This window comes from Poecilia formosa, unplaced genomic scaffold (assembly GCF_000485575.1).
Source record: "Poecilia formosa unplaced genomic scaffold, Poecilia_formosa-5.1.2 Scaffold276, whole genome shotgun sequence".
In the NCBI taxonomy this organism is placed as follows: domain Eukaryota; kingdom Metazoa; phylum Chordata; class Actinopteri; order Cyprinodontiformes; family Poeciliidae; genus Poecilia; species Poecilia formosa.
In genome coordinates, this window is record NW_006800215.1 from 154,926 (window position 1) to 176,316 (window position 21,391).

Sequence of the window (21,391 nt, forward strand, 5' to 3'; positions counted from 1 at the left end):
ATTACAAAAATAATAAATACCGTAGGTTTTGAATATTCGACAACTGAAAATGATTAACAGCAGACCTACCAAGACATGACCATCCCCTTTATTTGACAGGCAAAGTAAGACTTCGTCAGAGAAGCAGGCAAGAAGAAGCTCATAGTATCTCTAGAGGAGTTGCTCATGTGGAAAAATATGGTGTTGAAAGAACACCATATGAGGTACAGATAGAAGAAAATGATCTGGTCAAGTGAAACCAAAGTGGAAGGTTTTAGCTGAAGCAAACTAACACTGTGTCCTGTCCTCACACAATCTCATCAGTGGAACATGGTGGTGGCAGCTTCATGCCCTGGGGCGTGTAACAGGACAGCTGGTCATAGTTGATGGGAAGATGAATGGCGCTAAATGTTGAACAATCCTGGAAGAAAAGCCTATTAGAAAGCATGGGTCTGCGGCAGAGCCTAACGTACACCCAAATCTAGCATCGATTAGTAAAGATTTGAGCCTATTAATGTACTTGAATGGCCCAGTCAAAGTCCATGCCTAAATCCATTTTGGAATCTGTGACAAGGCTTAAAAAAAAAAAATCAATGTTCACAGAGACTCTGCATCAAGTCTGACTGAGGTGGACATATTTTGCAGGGAAAGTCCATCTAAATTTTGAGTCTCTTAAAAGCTGAAAAAGTAATGTGATAGTAATGATAGGCTACATGCTACAGAGAACATTTTATCTATCATGAGTCTTTTAGCTAATTTTGACCTAAAAACTTTAATGAACAAAGTGATAGTGTGTGGGCAATCATGATATTGCATAGCATAAACTGCTATGCTGTTAATAGCAGTTTAGCTAATATGCTAATAAAAGCTAAAACTGAGTATGTTACAGTAGGCCAACATGCTTCTAACAGTCTACATACTATCTGTAGTATTTTTGCTAGCTTTAGCTTTGTAGCCAATTTTACCTCAATGAAGCAAGATGCCATCATCATGTGGCTAATTTTTTAATTAGCCAATAAGGGTAGTTAATTATTTTGCTAACAAATTCCATGGGAATCCCAACTTCAGCTCAGAGCTACACACAAGCTGGGAATCCAGAGAACAGTTTGAAAACAGAGAAACTCCTGGTATTTACTCACTATTCTAAACAAACTCAATAACTATGAGCACAATGGATTTGTTTTGTTCTTGCATGGAAAATGCTGAGCTAACTCCATGGAGATACTTGCACACAGAACTTGGCCAGATAGAAAAGAAAGGAAGCCTGCTCAGAGCTGATTTCAGTCACACATATGAAGTAATCCCATCGTGTTTCTGCTATCTTCTCTCAAACTTACATAAGCACAAACTGAACTGACATGGTAGTAGTGTTTCTTTTTTTGTGTGTATGGGGAACAATTAGTCATTTTATTAGGATGCATTTCCTCTTATCCTCATATGTCAAACAGTTCAATATTAAGCAGGAGAGATTTCAGTAATGATTACTTACAGCTGTGCTTGGCAGACAAGAAAGCAAACCAAGAAATGAAACACAAAATCTTTGAAACTCCCATGTTCCAACTCTTCTTACAGTATAACTTAATTAATAACCACCACTTTCCCCAACCCTTTATCCTTGCAGTTACAGAATAACGTAGTTTCTCTCAGGAGTTTATCTACTAGAGCTCTCATGTGCAGTAGTAATTCAAAGTGTTGAGTCTGCACTCCTTTTAATAAGTGGACTGGTTGCAGCTGGTCGCTCAACACTAAGACGCAGGCAGAACCTGGTTAGTGAATCTAAAAACTTTAAGTAGGACAGGCTTGCGCCAGATGTCACTTAACACACAGTAACATGATTGCAGTGCTGAAGTGAACAGTGTGAGAACTTAACAGAAATTCATGGCATGAAGGCTGTTTTTATTCAGAGCTTTAATGGCGTATGTAATAAAGCAGAGGGTGCTGTAGTAGCGCAGGTTCGAGTCCCGACCTGGTGGCATTTACCGTGTGTCTTCCCCTTCTCTCTTTGCCCACTTGCCTGTCTGATCACTTTCAAATAAAGACCACCAGACCCAACAACACCTAAAAAAAAAACAAAAAACAAAACAGGATTGGGTACAAAAGATGGAATTTATTGCAGATCTTCTAATGCACGCAGAATCTAAATTATAGAAGCAAATATGTGTCAAAATAGTTGCACAGAGCAAACTTTCAACAACTCTTTCTTGGCTCTTTATCCTGTTGATACACCAAATAGTCCAACTATTGATTTGAACTGAAGCTTTCCTTCTTCATAATGAACTATGGTCGATCCAAATGTAACACAGCTAATTATGGCTGCATCAAAATGTGGAAACAAACATCTGTAGCAAAAGAGTCACTTGGGTAGAACAAAATGTTTCTGTAATTTCACTATATTTGTGACATGCCATTAAGATATCATACAGAACATACCGGGAACTGTTGGCTGCTCCATAAAAGTTCACTTTTGTATTTTTCCTCAGCGTTTCTTTTACTCGACCATAAAACTTGTCTCCACAAGACATTTGGATGTTACATATTCAGATGTTAGCTGTTTACCAATTCCCCAAACGGTGTTGTATTTGGAGGTTTCATCCTTATGGAGCCTTCTGACACATTGTTAATGACATTGTAATTTATTTCTCACCAAAACCAGAGAGAAGCAAGCATGGAAGTGTGCGCTTTGCTTTCATGCACATGCTGTACATAAAACCTGGCCGCAGGATGTGATTCCAGAGGCTTTTATCCCAGCCATTTAGTGTTGATCATCCTGGTCTGTCAAACTTGTCCTTTAAACATGCACCTCGGTGACTCTCCTGTCCCGGCTAATCTGTATGAGAGGCTGAGTCAGCAGATAAATCCCTGCTACCATACCAGAGAGAACACGTCCCAATAACACGGGGATTTGCTCATGTTGCTCCGACCGCATGAACTGCCTCTACAAAGCCCCGATCTCTGCGAAAGGCTTCAGGGTGAGTTGGTACAGCCACGTCTCAGTGCCTCTAAAAGTCTCCCACTCAATCGAAGCCAACGCATCACGCTCACTTAAAATGGGAAACAGTTTACGGGAGTAATTTGTTTTCCGTGCACTGGTGGCTTCTGAATGACTAAATGCGTGCTAATTATTTTATTTGGCACAATGTAAAATGCAGAAAGTCTATCAAGTTCTCCTTTAGGTCGTAAAAAGAGGCGGCGAATTTGCGTAGTGAAAATGTCTTAATTCGACAAGGCCAGCAGTTTTAATTTGCACCCTGTCTCATCCTAACCCTAAATATCCCTGCAGGATTGATTTCCTGAAATGTGGAAAAAGCGGCGACAACGTTAAATTATTTATTCAACACCCAAATTGGGTTCTGCTTTATGAGATCTGGCAAAGGAAGATATTTGGTGTCCTTTCTATAGTGAAATCTGCTATATCACCACTGAATGATCACATGTATTTTGCGTGTTTACTTACTGAATAAGTAAAATTATGCACATTTAAATGGGATCTGGTTCTTTAGTTTCTTTAAATACCACAGAACATTAGCTGGTTGCATCCGAGGCCTGTGGCACAAATTGATCTAGTTTCCAGCAGAATCTGTGTTGCAGCCTGGTCATTTGAAGAACTTGTTTTAGCATTAATTAAGAACAAGTAGGATGGTTTTGTGGAAACCAAGATCTGGCCTCAGATATATAATTAGCTGGACAAAATATCCAACTGTTTTGATGTACAAAAGGACCGCTGGTAAAAAATGGGTTGTATAGTGCTATTTATATACTACTTTTACTTTTTTGATAATACTTTTTTTTTAAAGCATTAAGCTTTAAATATAGACTTAATGGATTTCCAAGTGTGTTTCAGAAAATCATTTTGTGAAGAATGATCCAGATCAAGTTGGATCTGATTATTTTAGAACTTGAGATGACCAAGTGTAGCCCAGATTCCAGAAAACAGTGAAATGCACCTTTAATTTATTACCCAGTAGAATGTTTGCACACCTGACTCCAACTTCAGTTTCATAATATACCCTAAGCAGTATTTTCTCAGAGCTTTTACACTGAGCAAACACTGGGTTGCTTGTGTCGCTTGCATGAACACTGGGTCGCTTGTGGGGCGGCGCCCCCAGTTTGAAGCCGTATCACCCTGTGTGGTGAGCCGCAGCAAAATGTAACTTACATTTTCTCAAGTAAGTACATAGTGAGAAAAAAAAGGTTCTTATTAATTGATCTCAACGCAAATAGTAAAAATATGCTGCAATGTAGCTTAACATGTAACATTTGCATTTATAAACCCGGCCTGTGTAAACTGAGGTGCCTCAGGTTCCCAAGCAGGTAGGAAACCCTGAGCACTTTGGGTCACGGCTGGGATTGCGTTGTGTCCAACACTCATTATGAAGGGTTTGCCTCGGACAGGTCACCAGGTGATCGCATGGTGCTTGGTTCTAGTTGTGTCTAAAAGGGTTTTGCTCTAAAATGCAGTTAGTGATACCCTTAGATTTATCCAGTCGCCCGCAGATGGCCAGTAACTGGCAAAACATATTATTTATTTCAGCAGAATATAGATGAGTAAGGCGGGTCATAATAAGTTATCCAAGATTCAAGAGACAATATTTTCTGTTGTTTTTTTTTTAGCTAAAAAAAAAAAAGTAAATCCATTTAAATAAAACAAAATAAACATATGTGTTTTATTGATTGAAAAGTCCCATGTTTATGGAAAATGAAGAAACGCTTGTACACAGTCTTATGAAAAAAAATAAATAAATGACTGAACTAAAAAAAAACAATCTTTATCTCATTAGTTCCAAAGAGAAAAAGCCTCGATAGTCTTTGAACAAAATTATTAAGAGCGCCTTTGGTGAAAAGAGTCAAATGCAGCCCTGCAGCCGCAGGTTGCAGACCCTGTTGTCTAGAAGTAAGAGGTAAAAAAATAAAGAGAAAAATATTTTATTAATGGGTTCTGAGTTTATGCATCATCCATTGTCCCTGTCATAATGAAACTCCAGGAAGGACGACCATCTGCACTAAGCAGCTGTGGGGTGAGAGGGAAAGGACACAAACAAACACAGACTCACCAGGCCAGAAATACCAGTGAGGGGAAAAGAGAAAGAAAAACTTGAAGTGCATTACTGCAGCAACAGAACATTTCCTGATGTTAGACCGCATTTGTATTTACTGTATTTTGCTGACGTCTTGCTGATAAGCAATGCGCATTTTCGGTTGATCCGCTTGGAAAAGTCAACGAATCTCTTGGCAAAAATAATACAGTCAGTGTGTGTACGGTTGTGCACGACTTTAAAACACACATTAATTACGGTGAAACTGCGAGGGAGAAAGCAGACTGAGTAAAAATCAGGGAAAGGCAGAAGCTTGGATCATACGAGGCCCAACTCAAAGCATCCTCATCTCCAAACTGCTGAGTTAGCGTGGCTGCCACAAAGTTCACAGCATGTAGACAAGATTTAAGGGGCTTGATTTCTTTGAAAACATATAGATAGAGTAATTTTATTCATACTTATGTTCTCTGTGCATGTGCAACTGACAACCTATTCAAATGCATATTTAGCATATGATTTCTTTTAACTGTAAATAGTAACATATCTCGGCTTTATTTCAAAATGCATCACAACTTGACAAGTCTGAGAGAGAAATATACGTTTTTGTTTGGATCTGAACATTTTAATCTGCAGCTCTGGTTGTATGTTCGCTGATGACGTCCGGGTGAATCTCCTGTGTCCTGTGTTTAAATCCGTCCATCTCACCCAACTACTCTGTTCAAATTCCCCGCTGAAGAGAACTGTCCCCATAGCATGATCCTGCCACTGCCGTATTTCACAGCACTCCCTCCTTTCACCTACAATTATACACTTCTTTGTGCTGGTCTATTACTTGAAACATGTGACACTTGAAACATGTTCCAGAACATTTATTACTTACTTTCTTTATAAACCTTAACTGTAACTTTTAAGAGCATGAAATGTCTATATTACATGGTAAAAGGAAAGAAGATTAGGGACAAAACTTTATGTATATTTAAACACAATTAAACCCTATTTTCTTTGGAGACATCGTATTTGCGTGTTTCTGGTCCGTCCGTAAGTCTGAAGCCTAACTATAACTGTAGGTGAAAGCTGACTGGATATAGCGGCCACTCTTGGCACAACGGAGGTTAGATTTTGCTTCAAAAAGCAATCTGATAGGACACTGGAAAAGACTATTGTTATCTGCAATTTGTGAGTTGGTCAATCAGCGAAGCCATTCAAGCCTAAAATAGTATCTCAATGCTAAACACATTTCATCAAGCAACAACGTCCGTCCCCAACGCTAATGTCTCCACACTGTCCACAAGTGTAAAGAAGTATTTTGGAAAGAAGTTACATGAATAATCAGGGGAAACTCTTGAAAGCTGACTGGATATAGTGGCAATTTGCATTAATCTGATAGTAGAATAACTTAAATAACAGATTAAGAACAAGACGTATCTTTGTAGTTGAGCTCACATGTCTATTTATTCAATAATTTAACAGCAAAAAGAGTTTTTGAATGGAAAACGTCGCTTATTTTGTCAATATGTAGTTTTTGATTAAAATGTGATTAACTGCGATTAATTACAGACCCCTCAACTAACTTTAACCAAGTCCCAGCACTTAATGAAATGCAGGTAAAACAAGTGCCTTGCAAAAGTATTCAAGCTCACTTTACATTTTTGCAACAACCACAAAATTCTGATTGTTTGATTGAGATTCTTTGCTTACAGATACATTTTTTGTGTATCTCATGTTAATGAGTAAAACGAAAAGTTTTAATCTGTATCTACAATAAAATTACTTTCTATTTCAGAGGTGGAAAAATAGAGATTATGCATCAATATGGGAACATTCCTCAGTTAAACACTAAATATTTAATAGGATGCCCTCATTTTCCCCCCACCTCCACACAACTATATATTTGCGTTCTGTTGATATATATATATATAAAAAAAAAAAAGGTAATGAAAAAAAATCCCACAATAAATTGTGACTCTGGTGCAAGAACCCCTTCTTTAATTTATGTTTTGGTACAATTGTATTAATTTCATTTTGATGCCTCTCATCTTTTATTTGTTCCACTATGAGTTCCCCTCTGTGGGGGGGAACCGACGCTCCACTCGTGTTCAGCTAACTGCTAGTGCCAGTATATAAAACTAATTAGCTCAGCAGCGCATGAGGCACTTTACGTTCCCAAGCAGACTCCATAAATTTGAGAGAGGCTGCCACTCTTTGCGCCTTGCAGCTCCCGCCCCTCACAGCCCCCCGGTCTGTTTAATGTTAGCTCATAAACAGACGGCGCTTTGAGATGGGAGCGAGACGCTTAATGAAAATAAAATAAAAAAAAAAGCAGGAGCATCTGCAACTAAACATTCGCCACTGTTTGCTGGTGAAGAGCTTCAAATATTTAGTGAGCCCCAAAAGCAATCATATTTGCAACCTGCGCGAGCCTCGTGGGAGGATACACTGACGTTTCATTGTCTCTCAGAATATTGAGGCTGAAAACTTCACACTTTTCTTCTCGCACAAAACAGCAGACTAAAAATTTGAGATAAATCTTTAATTAAATCAATACTGTGCATGAAAGTTCAACAAATAGTTATTTTCTCACGACATGTTACGATTTGCCTCTGCAGTCGTTGGAGCTACAGAGGCTGCAGGCGAGTTTGACTCTCTTCCTCGGCACCTTTTGCTGCACGTCTGCCTTCCTGACTGATTACTATCTTATAAAGGCCCCAAAAAATTCTTCAAACAAACAAAACAAAAGCGAATCTGGTTCAAAGGAATGTGCAACTGGGTAGGTTAATAAAAAAAAAAAAAAAAATTCAAAATGTGTGTAAAGACAAACTATTTTTTTAAACAACAGCAAAAATGTACAGACACCAGCATAAATGTTATTAAAAATGGAATATAAATAGTGAATAAGTGCTCAGATACCAGGTTTAAGTGAACACTTATTGAGTCTGTCAGTTTCTGGTCTTCCTGATGCTCTGATCCTTTCAGTCTCATATGTGAGTCCACTACATGTGAGCCACATAGAAACATAAAAGTCCTCTTCAGGGACTCACTCTCCTTACGCTTTTTCATGCTATGTCATGTTTCAACCCTGGTTTTTGAAATGAGACCAAACACAAACCTCAGCATTTACTATAATAATAATAATAATAATAATAATAATAATAATAATAATAATAATAATAATAATAATTATTATTATTATTATTATTATTATTATTATTATTATTATTATTATCTTCTTATGTAATAGACTACAATAAAGCGTTGGGTATTTATCTAGTAGAAAGAAAGCTACAAATGGTTTTCAAACTATTTCACAAATAAAATTTCTGAAGTTGTTTAGAGCGTTTGTATTCTGTCTGATACCGGTGGCCGAGGCAAAAAACATTTTCATAGGAGTGACCAGGCTGGAATCATTGCATGCTCGCTCATTCAGACCATTATTACGTTTCAGCTCCAGGTCAATCTAGAGGAATATTTACAAATGATGCGTAGCAAAGCTCTCCTTGCTTTTTGACTGAACAGGCAAATATTTCTGTGCTTTAGATGTGGAACTGTAATTCGGGGAAAGGTCGCTCTACAACATATTCACTCACAGGGACTTAACATAAACGCATGCCGCACTTTTAAGATTTTTATTTGTTAAAATGTTTGAAAACTGCATCAGACGTTTCTTCCACGTCCCGATAATGACCTGCATTGTGTCTTTATCACATAAATTACTCGTAAAATGCAGTGAAGGTTGCAGCTGCAATGTGACAAAGTCTTTTCCAAAACACCGCAGCGAGTAAAGTTGATGAGGGTAGAAGATAAACAGCTTTAATAAAATGCCAAAGTTCTTGTAAATAAACATATTGTTTCCAATCGCAGTGCGGCAGGTTTCAGTGAAATTCAGGGAGTCGCAGTATGTTTTGTCTCTTAGAAGCACACACACACACGCACGCACGCACGCACACACACACACACGCTTCCAGTGCCCAGTGCTTTTTTTCCAGAGGCATGTTTGACCTTGGCATGCAGAAAATTTCTTGAAGAGAAAGCTCTTAATTTCCTGATTTAGAAGCAACCAATTAGTGGAAAAAAACAACAAAAAAAAACAGGAGTCACAGAGTGATTAATTAGCTCATGAGTGCTCCTGTTTTTACTCTGATTGCCAGGCTATAAATATCTGGTACTACAAAGTGAAGCCTCAGAAAAATCTTAATGACAAGACAAAAAGATATTGCATTTTTCCCACAATGCTTCTGTTTTCTTGCGGGCTTTCTGTGGTGCTTAGCTCCCCTATGTGCCGCTTTACGCTTCTCTCACCTTCCCTAAAAATGTCCACTGCTATTTTAAAGGTCACCAAATGGCTTTTCACTGTTTGTCAATAAGATCACCTTTGATAAAGCGCCCCCTGTGGGGCCTGTTTTCAAGACAATGCCAGGACTGGCCTTTGTGGCTCTAAATGTCAGGGAAACTTGTATTCACTGCATTCATTTAGTCCACAACTGTTGGCTGCTTGCATCAAAAAGACAGAATTGTGCATATAATGTGATTCCTCAACTCAGTGTTTATATAAGTGATAACAGTACAATCAGAGAGAGTGAGTGTGTGTCCCTAATGCTTCCTCTCTTGGTCTTTTGGAGTACAAACCTGCCACCTAGTGGCTTTGAGGTGTGAACATGAAATGCTGGCAGCTCTGTTAGAACTGTGTGCCTTTATGGACCTCATGGGAGGGTGGGGGGCCTTTGAACCATTTAAAAATGTTAATTTCACCCTTAGTCCCTTTCTGGATCATTTGCAGAGGAGATAAAACGTTAGGGGCACAGCTTGTGTTAATGTCTGAGTGTGTGGCATTGAAAGCTTCAGTTTCTGCAGCAGCCTCGGCACGGACACGCACATGCAGGGAGAAAAGAAACAGACATGAAACAGGCACTTTTGGATATAAATTCAGTTGCTTAAGATGAGGTATTGCGCTGTTTCAAAAGATCAACGCAGACACGAATCGTGATATAAATATTTTTTCCCCCGTGATGCAGTTAAGTTAAATATTTTTAATGTTTTATTGCTTTGTTAAGCTGCTGAAATCTGCTGTAATGTCTGCTGAAAATTTAGCCTACTTGTATCCGGACAGTGTGTTAGAAACCAAATTACTACAAATGTGTTTGTAGGCCAGCGTAATGTCCTGATTTTCACAATTCTTTTTTAGGATGCAGCATCTGCAGCAGGGTTCTCCAACCGGCACCCTCGGTGCCAGGATTGGATCTTAGGACATTTCTCAATAGCTCTTTGTGACTTTGGGAAAAGTGATGAAAAGCAAACTAATGCTTTTCGATAAAGATGCAATATGTAATGCAGATTTTGGCAGTTTTTCAGTTTTTTACAAAATGATTACATTAATTCCTATTACAGAATGAGACTAAAAGCAGCCGCAAATTTTTTTTAATTGATTTTTCTTATAATTAGGTTGTCACCTTTCTAAAATAATGACCCACGTCATTTTTTGTCAAAAAATATCTTTGGAAAGTAAGAGGTGGTGATCTTTTTATTTTTGCCAAAATCATTTTGGCAAAAAAAAAAAAAAAAAAAAAAAAAAAAAAAAAGGCCATTATTTTAGGAAGGTGATGATATTAGGGTCCAAGTGACAGAAAAAAATTATTTTACAATTTTTTTTTATGTCTTCATGAATTTATGTCTGCATTGTAGAAGCCTCCAAGACCTGAAATCCTCCGTGGAGTCAGATTGTCCACATCAACGCTGCATAGTCTTGTAACAAAACACACACACACACACACACACACATGCACACACTCTCTCACACACATACATGAGGACAGAGTCAAAATAGCTGTACAAATATTACCAAAAAAAAAATCTATCTCTATGGTGAATCATCAAACCCTACAGCCACTTTGTCCTTTACAACAACTTTTAGTTTGATATTTGGTTTTCTATCGTAATGAAAATATTTATGCTGGACTCCGATGAAGATGAAAGATGTCAGAAAGTGAACGAGCTGCAGGTTATTCCAGCTTCGCTAGAAGCACAGAGACTGTTGGTTGGGAGGCTGAGAACATCAGCTTAAATAGCCTTCAGTCTTGCACTCTTTGAGCCAGTTATGTCTAAAGGCTGTGCAGGGTATAAAATGCAGAAGAAAAAGGATCTTTATTGATTTGAAATGCTGAAAACCAGGGCACATTTGATTGGCATACGTGTTGCATCACCTCTCTCACAAAAACACGCTCCATAAGCGCTCTGAGTCTCTATAAGTTCTGCAGTTCTGAATGACAGAAGATTTTTTATTTCTGTGTAAATGCTTTGTGTTTTCGTTTTGTTCAATAATGCACCAACTGCAGTAGCTTCAAACAATTGGAGATTTGGACAGAGTCCTGCATTCGGTCTTATTCGTCCAATCCATTTAAAAACCTGCATTTACATTTATAATTTAGTATTTTTGTTGCAACTACTGATGTTTAAGTGAAGGTGTTGTGCTGGGTGTGTGTAATGATGGAAAAGATGGAGAAGTCAGCCTAATAGTGTCCTGATTTGCTTTTTTTTTTTTTAAGCCACTTTGGGGGAATTTAAAAATATTTACCCACTTTTGTATGTATGGTCCAGATTTTTTTAGATTGCTTTCTATATTTAATCATATTTTCACCATTACAATGATATTACATTGTCATCACACTGTTTCTCGGAGTACTAAACCTTTGCCTTCCTTTGCTTTCAAAGCCTCTCCAGCTTGCTGCCTCTAATGCCCACTCATGTCTTGACCTTTAGTGCAATTAATGGCGAAATGTTCCTGCAGTTCTTTTTAATTAGCTTTACCTTTTTTTTCAGCCGTTTGTTTATCTTTCCTCAACCGGTTGGAGTTGAGGGGAGATATCTGCAGGTTGCACCCCAGGACCAAACAAATGATCATTCAAAGGGAGGCTGAACGGCGGACGTGCTCCTGGGTTGGCCGAATCCGCTTACTGCCTGTGAAATATTCAGTGTTATTGATGCCCTGACTGAGGACCGGAAGTGTTTATTTCTGACCTGTTTTCATGAATGCACCTGATATTTTGACCTTTTCCCTCTCGAATCTGAATCTGGTGTGTTTGCTGTTTGTCTCTTCAGGGCCATGCTGAGTGACATTGGGGACTATGTAGGTACAGACATTGAAATATCCTGGTTACCTAACCTGGATGATTTAATGAAAGGCTATGCCAGAAATTTTCGCCCTGGGATAGGAGGTGAGTATGAGATCTAGGGCTTGTGGTGTTGGGTTGCAGTTCACCCCCTCACATTTACCGCCATCCTTAGCATAACCCAAGCAACAGAGCTCGGATGTTTGCGTTTGATCTTCCGATTGAACCGTGTCCTTCTTTTGGGGATTTTCTTTCTTGCTCCACATTAAAGCAAAGCCATGTTTACGGCATGCAAGTACACCTGCTTTAGTTTTCCTAAAAGACAAATCGTCGGTTAAGGACACAAATTCATTTGGTGTGAGAGGCTTTGCTAAAAGGGATTATGGAGGATGACGGCCCTCAAGGACAAGCTGCCGAGCAGTTGGGGAGGGTTGGGGGTGGCACGAGCTTCGCAAACCCCTCTGGAGACGTTGCTAAGAATGGCTGCTAAATGTGAAACATCCAACGACCACAACGATAGATTTCTCAATCTCACAGCTTAACTCAGCTGAGCCGAGAGTTGAAAGTGTGGGCGAGGAGAGCTGCTGGGACCAACACGCACCGTCCTGTGCCCCGCGCCTCTGCGGAGACCTGCATGCCGTCTCCACATTTATATTAATGTGAGGTCATCAATGTGCCGAAAAAGTTAATCCAAACGCAAGGGCTGCCTTGACCATGGAGGAATCATGTCTGTTAATCTTGCCGATCCCCTTCATTCAACTCCACTCCTAGTGAGGAGCCTCAACTGTAGTAGAAACACGAGTACGGAAAGGAAGTCGTAATGTTTTGCAACTGAATGGACATTTGCACGAATTTCGTGCTGGAAAGCAAAGCCGTCTTTTAGGGAAGCCGTGTTTTAGGAAATGAAGTGCTGACGGAGAAATTCTCCAGCAGATAACTTCAGTTTACTAAATTCTGTCGTGTTGGTTTGAATGACTGTGATTCAAGCTAAAAGTTTAGTTTGACAAAAAAGCATAAAAACAGTGCTCATCCTTTCTTTGCAAAACATTTGTGAATCCTATTTATTCATCTGTCCGACTGTCTTTATTTATGTGTGCAGCCTCCATTTCAGAAGCTGCTTTAAGGGAAAAGTGTGTCACCTGCAAATGGGCAGCACACAAACTTGCTAAACAAGGCTGGACAATAAATCAATAACAGTTTATATTGTGATAGAATATTCAATATATAGAATATTCACTGAAATCCGATCCAGAATCACACAGCATTCTGGGAGATGTAGGCAGAGGAAGGTCTTTAGCTGCTCAACCTCTCACGATGAGGTGTGCAAGGTTGGTGGCATCCACTAACTCGCTCTCTCTTTGGTTGCCTAGCAACTCAGTCTGAGCTCAGCTGGAGGAATCGACAGAGGACGCTTGCAGATATCTGCCATTTTAAACACAAAACATTAACATTTACTGCTTAAGTCAGGATTTCTTGTAAGCTTCTTCATCAAAATGTTGAACTGACCTCCAACACCAGTCACCTCTACTCAGGATGTTTCTTTCCTTTGTTTTTGAAAGAAATGCATAAATAAACACATCTCCCTTCTATAAAGTCCCAGAAATGTTGATGTAAAAGCTCTCTGCTCAAACCAAAACAGTTCAAAGGATTTCACTTCTAGTAGGTAATTATTCATTGGACTTGCATAGCTGGATTTCCTGTGACTAGTCTTTAAGCAGAAAAAAAAACAACAACCTTCAAATCACTCTCTGTCAATGCGGGTGCAAACTGACACATGGTCAGGGCAAAAACATCGTCAGCCACCTTTTTGTATTCAGAACATGTAGAGATGAAACTGCGAAGAGACCAGACGATCAGTCGCCCCAGCAATGCAGCTGGAGGGTGACAATAAAATCTACAGCAAACGATTTTAAATGACAAAAGAGCAAAGCGAGACAGAGGCAGAAAGCAACAAACGCGGCTCCGTTCCCGTCAGGCTTTGTAGCACATTAAGCGACAAAGGTCAGCGCCTCCACCTAAAATATCCAGATCATATAGGTACACAACTAACATAGATTTTCTTTTCTAATCTCTGCTATGAAAGTGTCTCAGCTTTTGTCATAAAAAAAATAAAGTTTGTGTGTAGGTTGTGGAAAATATATATGTGCTGGTGTGCTAAGCACGCCAGACAGAATCACTCTTACATAACATGGATCTTACACTATAATAATTACAATAAAAAAAATATATTTATTGCATTATCTCAACTACCTCTAATTACTTTGCCATAGTTTCAAGCTGTTTTAAATCACTTCTTACTAATACTCCTGATTATGGCCGACAGATAATAGAACTTTGTAGAAATGACTTTAGGAAGGTGTTGAATGGTGTGGAAAAGCACTGAATGATTCCTTAATGTTCAGCGTAAGCAGCCTGAGCGCTCTGCATCAGTGAGCCCCCCCATGCAGCTTTCGCGCTCCAGCATCTGATCACCGAGGCACACTCCACACTAATCATATGGCGAGCTGTTTAGTGAAAACACAACGCCGCACATGTGTTTGTGTGTGCGAGTGTGTGCGTGTGTATGCGTGTGTTTGTGATATGAATGTTGTCTGAAGCTCCCTCTGTGCAGATCCATGAGAGCTCCGTGCTGTTTGTAAATGCCCACAGTGTGATGCGCTGCTTAGCGTGGTTAAACTGGATAATGCTTAATCTTCAGTGCTCCGTAGGAGCGCTCGAGACGCGGGAAGATGGTGGGCGGGAGGGTAAATGAAGCGAGGATGAGAGGAAGCGGATGGAGTCGGGCTGAGCATAGAAGGTGTGTGTGGGTGTGTGAGTGAGGTGGGGGTGCCTTGTTTTCTCACTTTTTGCTCTGCAGGTCCGCCGGTGGACGTGGCCATGGCTATCGAAGTGGCCAGCATTGATCACATCTCTGAGGCCAACATGGTAAACTACAGAATATCTCCCATCTTTCCACACCGACTTTTCAAATAACCACAAAAAACGACTGTTTTCACCTAAACCAGAGGTTTTCTAGTTATTCCCAGATATTTCCTCTTCTTGATCAGCTGTGCCTGTTGTCTGTCTCACTCTGTGGAATAGCATTGGAGGAGTTTGGGTGCATAACATTGCATCTGGATTTTTCATGGTTCACATTAAAGAGTCTGTCAATGGATTGGTTAACAAATTTTTCAATTCTAGTTAACTAAAACCCCTGTGACATTTGTTGTGGATGGTGATCTCCTTGGTTCTTGGCCTCTTGGCCTCAGATTAGCCGTTAGCTTTACTGGAGCCTCTAAAAACAAAAGACAGACACAGACAGTCTTATCTACTTTAAATAAGACATAAAGTAACCATATGTGCAACCGCCACCTTTTGTTAAATGTTTTGAAATGCACCTTAAGGTTTTGGTCTGACCATTGTTTGTAATACAGGTTCATTAGTTTCCTTTCCTCTATTTTCTTATTCTTATTTTTCTGTTTTGAGAAGATCATTGCTTGGGTTGGAAAACAATCAGAAAAAAAGATAAGAATAATTAATCCCAGAAATCACACTAGAGTCACACAATAATACATTTGAGCATTTACCCAAGTACCAAAACAAACCCCAAACTACGTCTGTAAGTCATTTTTTCATTTAGTAGCATCTCAAGGACTGCAGATTCATTAATAATTACTGTATTCCACTTGAGGATGTTCTCTCTTTTTCTTAGCACACTGCTTTACTTTCATTTTTTACTTCACTCATTTTTATTAATCCTCCCCTGTGCTTTCCTCTTGTGAGACATTTAAACAGCTTGCTCAAAGAGGTCTAAACACACAAATAGCCGTATGAGGAATAATAATTATATATGTGCATATAAAACATTTTCATTGAGTATACTTCAATTTTTAATTCATCTAGGTTTTTGATTAGTCCTAAGCTAAAGCATATCTCATGACAAAGGGAAATACATCACATTTAAAATATATGTAAAACCCCACAATTGAATAATTTACTTTTTTTTTTTTTTTTAAACACAAAGTTGATATCCCACACTTTTCTGTTTGTGCTGGTAGGAATACACCATGACAGTGTTCTTGCGGCAGAGCTGGCACGATGACCGCCTGTCCTACAATCACACCAACAAGACTCTGGGGCTGGACAGCCGGTTTGTGGACAAGCTGTGGCTACCCGACACATTCATCGTCAACGCCAAATCTGCCTGGTTCCACGATGTGACGGTGGAGAACAAGCTGATCCGCCTGCAGCCCAACGGAGTCATTCTGTACAGCAGCCGGTAAAATAAAACAATAATAATAATTATAATAAATAAAAAAAAAAAAGAGTTCTTTGATTTCTCAGTCTGAACTCTGCCTTCTCTGTTGAATTCTTACCTTTGATTTCGAGCATGTAGGTTGTGACTAGGATGAAGAAATGTTTTGTTTTGTCCCTAGAATCACTTCAACAGTAGCCTGTGACATGGATCTGACCAAGTACCCCATGGATGAACAGGAGTGTATGCTGGACTTAGAAAGCTGTAAGTTCAAGTCTACATGTCCTCGCAAAGGAAAGAAATACGGCAAACCTCTGTGTATTTTATTATGATTTTAAGTAATGAAAAATGCTATACGTTATAAAAAAGTGTGGCAGGCATTTGTATTTAGTAACTAATTGAGGTAAATGCAAATTTGTAGTAATATGCAGCTGTCAAATCTCCACTTAAGTACAATTTGTAAGACTTCAAAACTGTTGTCCATTCACTCTTCTGCAAATTAAATTCAGCTTTAGCTACTTTGCAAGAGCATATGTGCAAAAACATCAGAGTAAAGATGTGTCTCTGACAGATTTGACCAGCCAAAAACCTTCAGTTGAAACCGCACCTGAAATTTTGCTATAAAATATTCCCTCAGGGGCTTGAATCCAAATTTTTTTCTGAATGTTTGCCAAAAATAAAAGTTAGGAAATTCATGCACAACTTTGTGTTGTTCTATCACACAAAAATAATCATAAAATGTACTGAATATTGTGTCTGTAACTTGACAAAACTTGACAAAATGACAAAAAAAAATTAAGATGGATGAATACAATTCTTCTTGTTTATGTTAAAGAATGTAATCTTGTTCAAAGACCATTGTTAGAAAAATAACACTTTTGCCCCTTGACATTTTAAAATGCCTCACCCTAAGACAGCCTCACATTTCAGCTTGTGCTCCTTTTGTTCAAGATGGCTACTCCTCAGAGGACATTGTGTATCACTGGTCGGACAGTCAGTGGCACATTCACGGACTGGACAAACTGGAGCTCTCCCAGTTCACCATCACAGACTACCGCTTTGTCACCGAAATGATGAACTTCAAATCCGGTGAGCAGCTCTCCCGATTTCGTTCCGTTGTCAAGGTTATGTCTGGCCTTTTGAATTTCTGGTTTTTGCCTAACTCCTTGCATCTGAAAACTCTGCCGAGTCTTTCAGAAGTCAGATTTTTTTTTTTTCAAAACCCAACTCACCTCTGTGGTCATATTCAATGCATAGAAGGAATAAATGAAGACAGACTTGCTGCTGAGCTTTGAAGGAGATTTTAAAAGGTGATAGGAGTTTCTGGCAGGAAAATTCAGTCTGTAGCACTTTATGTCTGACAACTGCAAGTTATCCGACTCTGGGCTCCAGCCAGCAGACAAGCCTTCCCTATCAGCCCTTCTGCCTGTGAAGAACAATAGAGACTTTCCGCGATGGATAATTAATTCCTCCAGTTCTGCAATTAAATGAGGGTGTTTTGTTTTCTGTTTCCCAGCGGGACGTTTTCCAAGGCTCAGCCTTCGCTTCCAGCTGAGACGTAATAGAGGTGTCTACATCATCCAGTCTTACATGCCTTCCATACTGCTGGTTGCGATGTCTTGGGTGTCGTTTTGGATCAGCCAATCAGCAGTTCCAGCTCGGGTGACCCTAGGTTGGTGTGGAGGCCTATTTTAAATCTTAAGCGTTAATTTGAGCTATGGTTTTGCCGATGTTTGTTTCTGGAACATCAGCTTGGCACGCTTGCCTTTTTTTTTTTTTGACTCCGTGTTTTACAGCTTTTCAAATCTGCAACAGAAAATCTGCAGCCAGAGGAATAATAATAATAATAATAAAGTGTTGTTCTCTTTAGTTTTGTAACATGAGCTACAGCTCATCTGTTAGGGCAGAGCATATTGAAAAAAATCATCAGCAAAACTGTTCAAGTATTAATAGACAGCGATCTCGGCAATCAGTGAGTACTTCTTGACATATTTAATTTGGAGCGACTTTTCAAATTGATGTAATTGGCAGCATGCAGATAAAAACTGCTGTGATTTGATTGGTAAAAAGAAAACAATTTAAGCACACAACTGTTTGTTGACGGTTGTTTTTATGTGTATCACAAGAATCTAGGCCCAAATAAGGAGCTATGGCAATGTGTTACGGTCTTGTTGAATCTAAATCAATTTATGTCTTTACAAGCTTTGGACATTTTTTTTCCCCCTGCGAGGATAACAGAGTTTGGGAAGTTTAAAAAGTTTGCTTCCCGTTACTTTTTAATGCATTTGGACAGCCTTGTTCTCCAGGTCAGTGTCTCAAAAACTCAAAATCTTAGTTTTTAATCTAAGTCTGTGTTTTGTTTTTTTTTTCCAACAGGCATCACAACCGTTCTCACCATGACTACCCTGATGGTAAGCGCTCGCTCCTCCTTGCCTCGGGCGTCAGCCATCAAGGCGCTGGACGTCTACTTCTGGATCTGCTACGTGTTTGTGTTTGCGGCCCTCATTGAATACGCCTTCGCTCACTACAACGCTGACTACCGGCTCAAAGAGAAGGCCAAGGTGAAGGCAAACAAGCTCAGCTCCGAGGTAAGGAAACGCTCTCGTCATGTTGTCCCATCAGAGGAAGATAACAATGCCTGCTTTCGGAGGGTTTTGACAGTAATGAGCTCGTCTTTCAAACACAGACTGGGGCGGGCGGCTAACCTCGCCGCTGACAAGCATCCATCCCACTGACCTTCAGCAAGACAAGGGGTCTCTGTAGAACAGAATCGGAAAATAGATGATTTCCCTACAGAGATTAGCAGCGATTCTCATCTTACTGTCAGCTTCTTTTGTCATAGATGACTTACAGTACTTACAGAATAGCAAACACCCACTTTGTGGAAATTCCTTATGAATACAGATTACTTGTATTTGAGATGAGAGGACCAAATTAAACAGTGTGACGCGCTCGCTTATTGTCTCGTCATCAAAACCGAGCTAATCGATGGGAGAGGCGGCGATAATTAACCATTAGACTGAGCCAATTTAAAGCAGAGGACTATTTATCATAAATAGGAAGAAATGTTAAACAATTATTAAGGACCACATGTGTTCATTACAAATTTTGTAAAAAAAAAAAAAAAATCAACAAAACTAGAAGAAAAACAACCTAATAGTTATGGAGACTGAGTCTTTGGATTCATGTGTTGATTTTTGCCATGTTTCTTTAATTCAGGTCAATTATTTCTGTTAATAGGGTGGACTGTAGTGTAGATCTTGCTTTAATATTGTGAATTAACAGACACCGAGACAAACAGCTGAAACTGTGCTGGTAATGTTCGTAAAATATAGGAAATGCAATGTTTGACCCCCTATCTATGCATAGGTAGTATTTCCTTTTAGTACCAAGAAAACTTACAGTGCTGTGAAAAGTCCCCCAGCACCTTCTGACAGATTACATCTGCTCTCTTTCAGACAATCAAACACATTTTAGTATCAGATGACAACAACAACAACCCGAGGACGAATACGTTTTTCAATTAATGATTCCTGGTTTTAAGAAAACGTGGAAAACGTCCGCTTCCGGCTTCCGCAATTTCAGGATTTTGTCAAACGGGGAAGTTTTACTTTGCATGTAAAATATCAGTACAGCACATTTTGTGTTGCCCATTGGAATCTACAAAATGTATCGGTGAAGAAGAGTAGCAGCAGAGTTGAGTCAACCTGTAAATGAAGGTCATGGAGGTGAAACTTTTTTTTTTGCTTGATTTTAAAAAACACACTTGTTTCCGAAACAACCTCCCCTTCTCCCCCCCCCTTCCCCTCCCCTTTCTCTTTACAGTCGATAGTAAAGAATGGCAAGCAGGCGATGGTTCTGTTTTCCCTCTCGGTTACCGGGATGAATCAGGGAGTTGTCATTTCCAACCGCCAGGGCCGAACGCAGCGCTCCGGCAGTGAAATCCCCGGGGAGGGCGCCACGGAGGAGCCGGCACCGAGCAGGAGGCGATCGAGGCCGGCGGAGGAGAGCAAGGAGGACAAAAAGTGTTGCTCCAAGTGCGTCTGCAAGCCCATTGACGCAGACACCATCGACATCTACGCCAGGGCGGTGTTCCCTTTCACTTTTGCCGTGGTGAACGTGATCTACTGGGTGGCGTACACGATGTGAGGAGGTGGCGGAATGTCGGGGAGGCCTGCCATCGGAAGCTGTACATAGGAAATCTGCTGGAGTCGTGACATTAAAATGCTGGCAGACTGTGCAGCTGACGTCCACCGCAGAGGCTTCGGCAAGGAAGAAACTTCAAATGAACGGAAGTGCACACTGTAAGAGCCTGTGAATATAGAAATATGGTACTTAGTGGGGAGTAGTTAAGAGTTGAAACTGCTAGAAGGACACACACAAAAAAATGCTTCATTACAAAGACAGCTAAGGAAGGTTTAAAGGCACGTTACTTAGTCGCCCGTTGGAGGCTCACGTACATATTAAGATTTGCATCCTGCTAGATGAACGCCACTAAATACCATGAGTTCTCCTCAAAACAGTCACAGTTCCTCCTGTCCCTCTCTCATGAGCCGTCTGCTGTCTCAACAACCGAAACACCTCTCAGGCAAGAGGACGACAAGATGAGGTGCACTGCTATTCTGCATGGCTGATAACTCATCCCCACCCCCCACTCCACCCTTTCTTTTTCTATATCCCCTGTCCCTCCACCCATTTCTTTTTTAGTTCATTTCCACATTTAGGACACAGTCTGGAGTGTCTTATCTCCTCTTGCCAGTTCTGCCTGTTTCCTTGTTATTAAAGGACTTCCACCGCTACCACGTGCATTCGTCTCAATCGCTCCTCGCTACAGATAATCACACGGATGTTAAAGGAATTGTTGTCGGATGTGATTTGAGAAACGAATTAAAATCACTCCTGGTAGATGTACACTTGCACAGCTAAAAAAAAAAAAGGTACTTGTTTGGGATTATAAATAAATCACTTTTAGATGAGTACAGGTCTTTCCATTGAGGGAACTGGGAAATTGATTTGAGGAAGTTCTTGGATGAGAAAGCACCACT

The 21,391-nt window shown here is 39.9% G+C and overlaps 1 protein-coding gene and 1 long non-coding RNA gene across 3 annotated transcripts in view; one reads left to right on the forward strand and one right to left on the reverse strand.

Moving 5' to 3' along the window:
* gabrd (gamma-aminobutyric acid type A receptor subunit delta) overlaps nucleotides 1-21,145 on the forward strand; it is a 23,275-nt gene extending 2,130 nt beyond the window's left edge. Inside the window, exons 2-9 of one of the 2 annotated variants that reach the window (XM_007571215.2) lie at nucleotides 12,102-12,217; nucleotides 14,970-15,037; nucleotides 16,150-16,370; nucleotides 16,528-16,610; nucleotides 17,298-17,435; nucleotides 17,863-18,018; nucleotides 18,723-18,934; nucleotides 20,262-21,145. In XM_007571215.2, the coding sequence (XP_007571277.1) occupies nucleotides 12,102-12,217; nucleotides 14,970-15,037; nucleotides 16,150-16,370; nucleotides 16,528-16,610; nucleotides 17,298-17,435; nucleotides 17,863-18,018; nucleotides 18,723-18,934; nucleotides 20,262-20,495 (1,228 nt within the window). In that variant the 3' untranslated portion in view covers nucleotides 20,496-21,145. Of the gene's footprint in view, nucleotides 1-12,101; nucleotides 12,218-14,969; nucleotides 15,038-16,149; nucleotides 16,371-16,527; nucleotides 16,611-17,297; nucleotides 17,436-17,862; nucleotides 18,019-18,722; nucleotides 18,935-20,171 lie in introns of both variants that reach the window. The other variant, XM_007571213.2, reaches the window with a different exon arrangement.
* LOC107838545 (uncharacterized) lies at nucleotides 2,455-8,147 on the reverse strand. Its single transcript, XR_001664629.1, has 2 exons — nucleotides 6,171-8,147; nucleotides 2,455-6,134 (listed from the first exon to the last, which is right to left on the reverse strand). It is a non-coding gene; the product is annotated as an uncharacterized LOC107838545 (long non-coding RNA).
* Nucleotides 21,146-21,391: the final 246 nt, after the last annotated feature.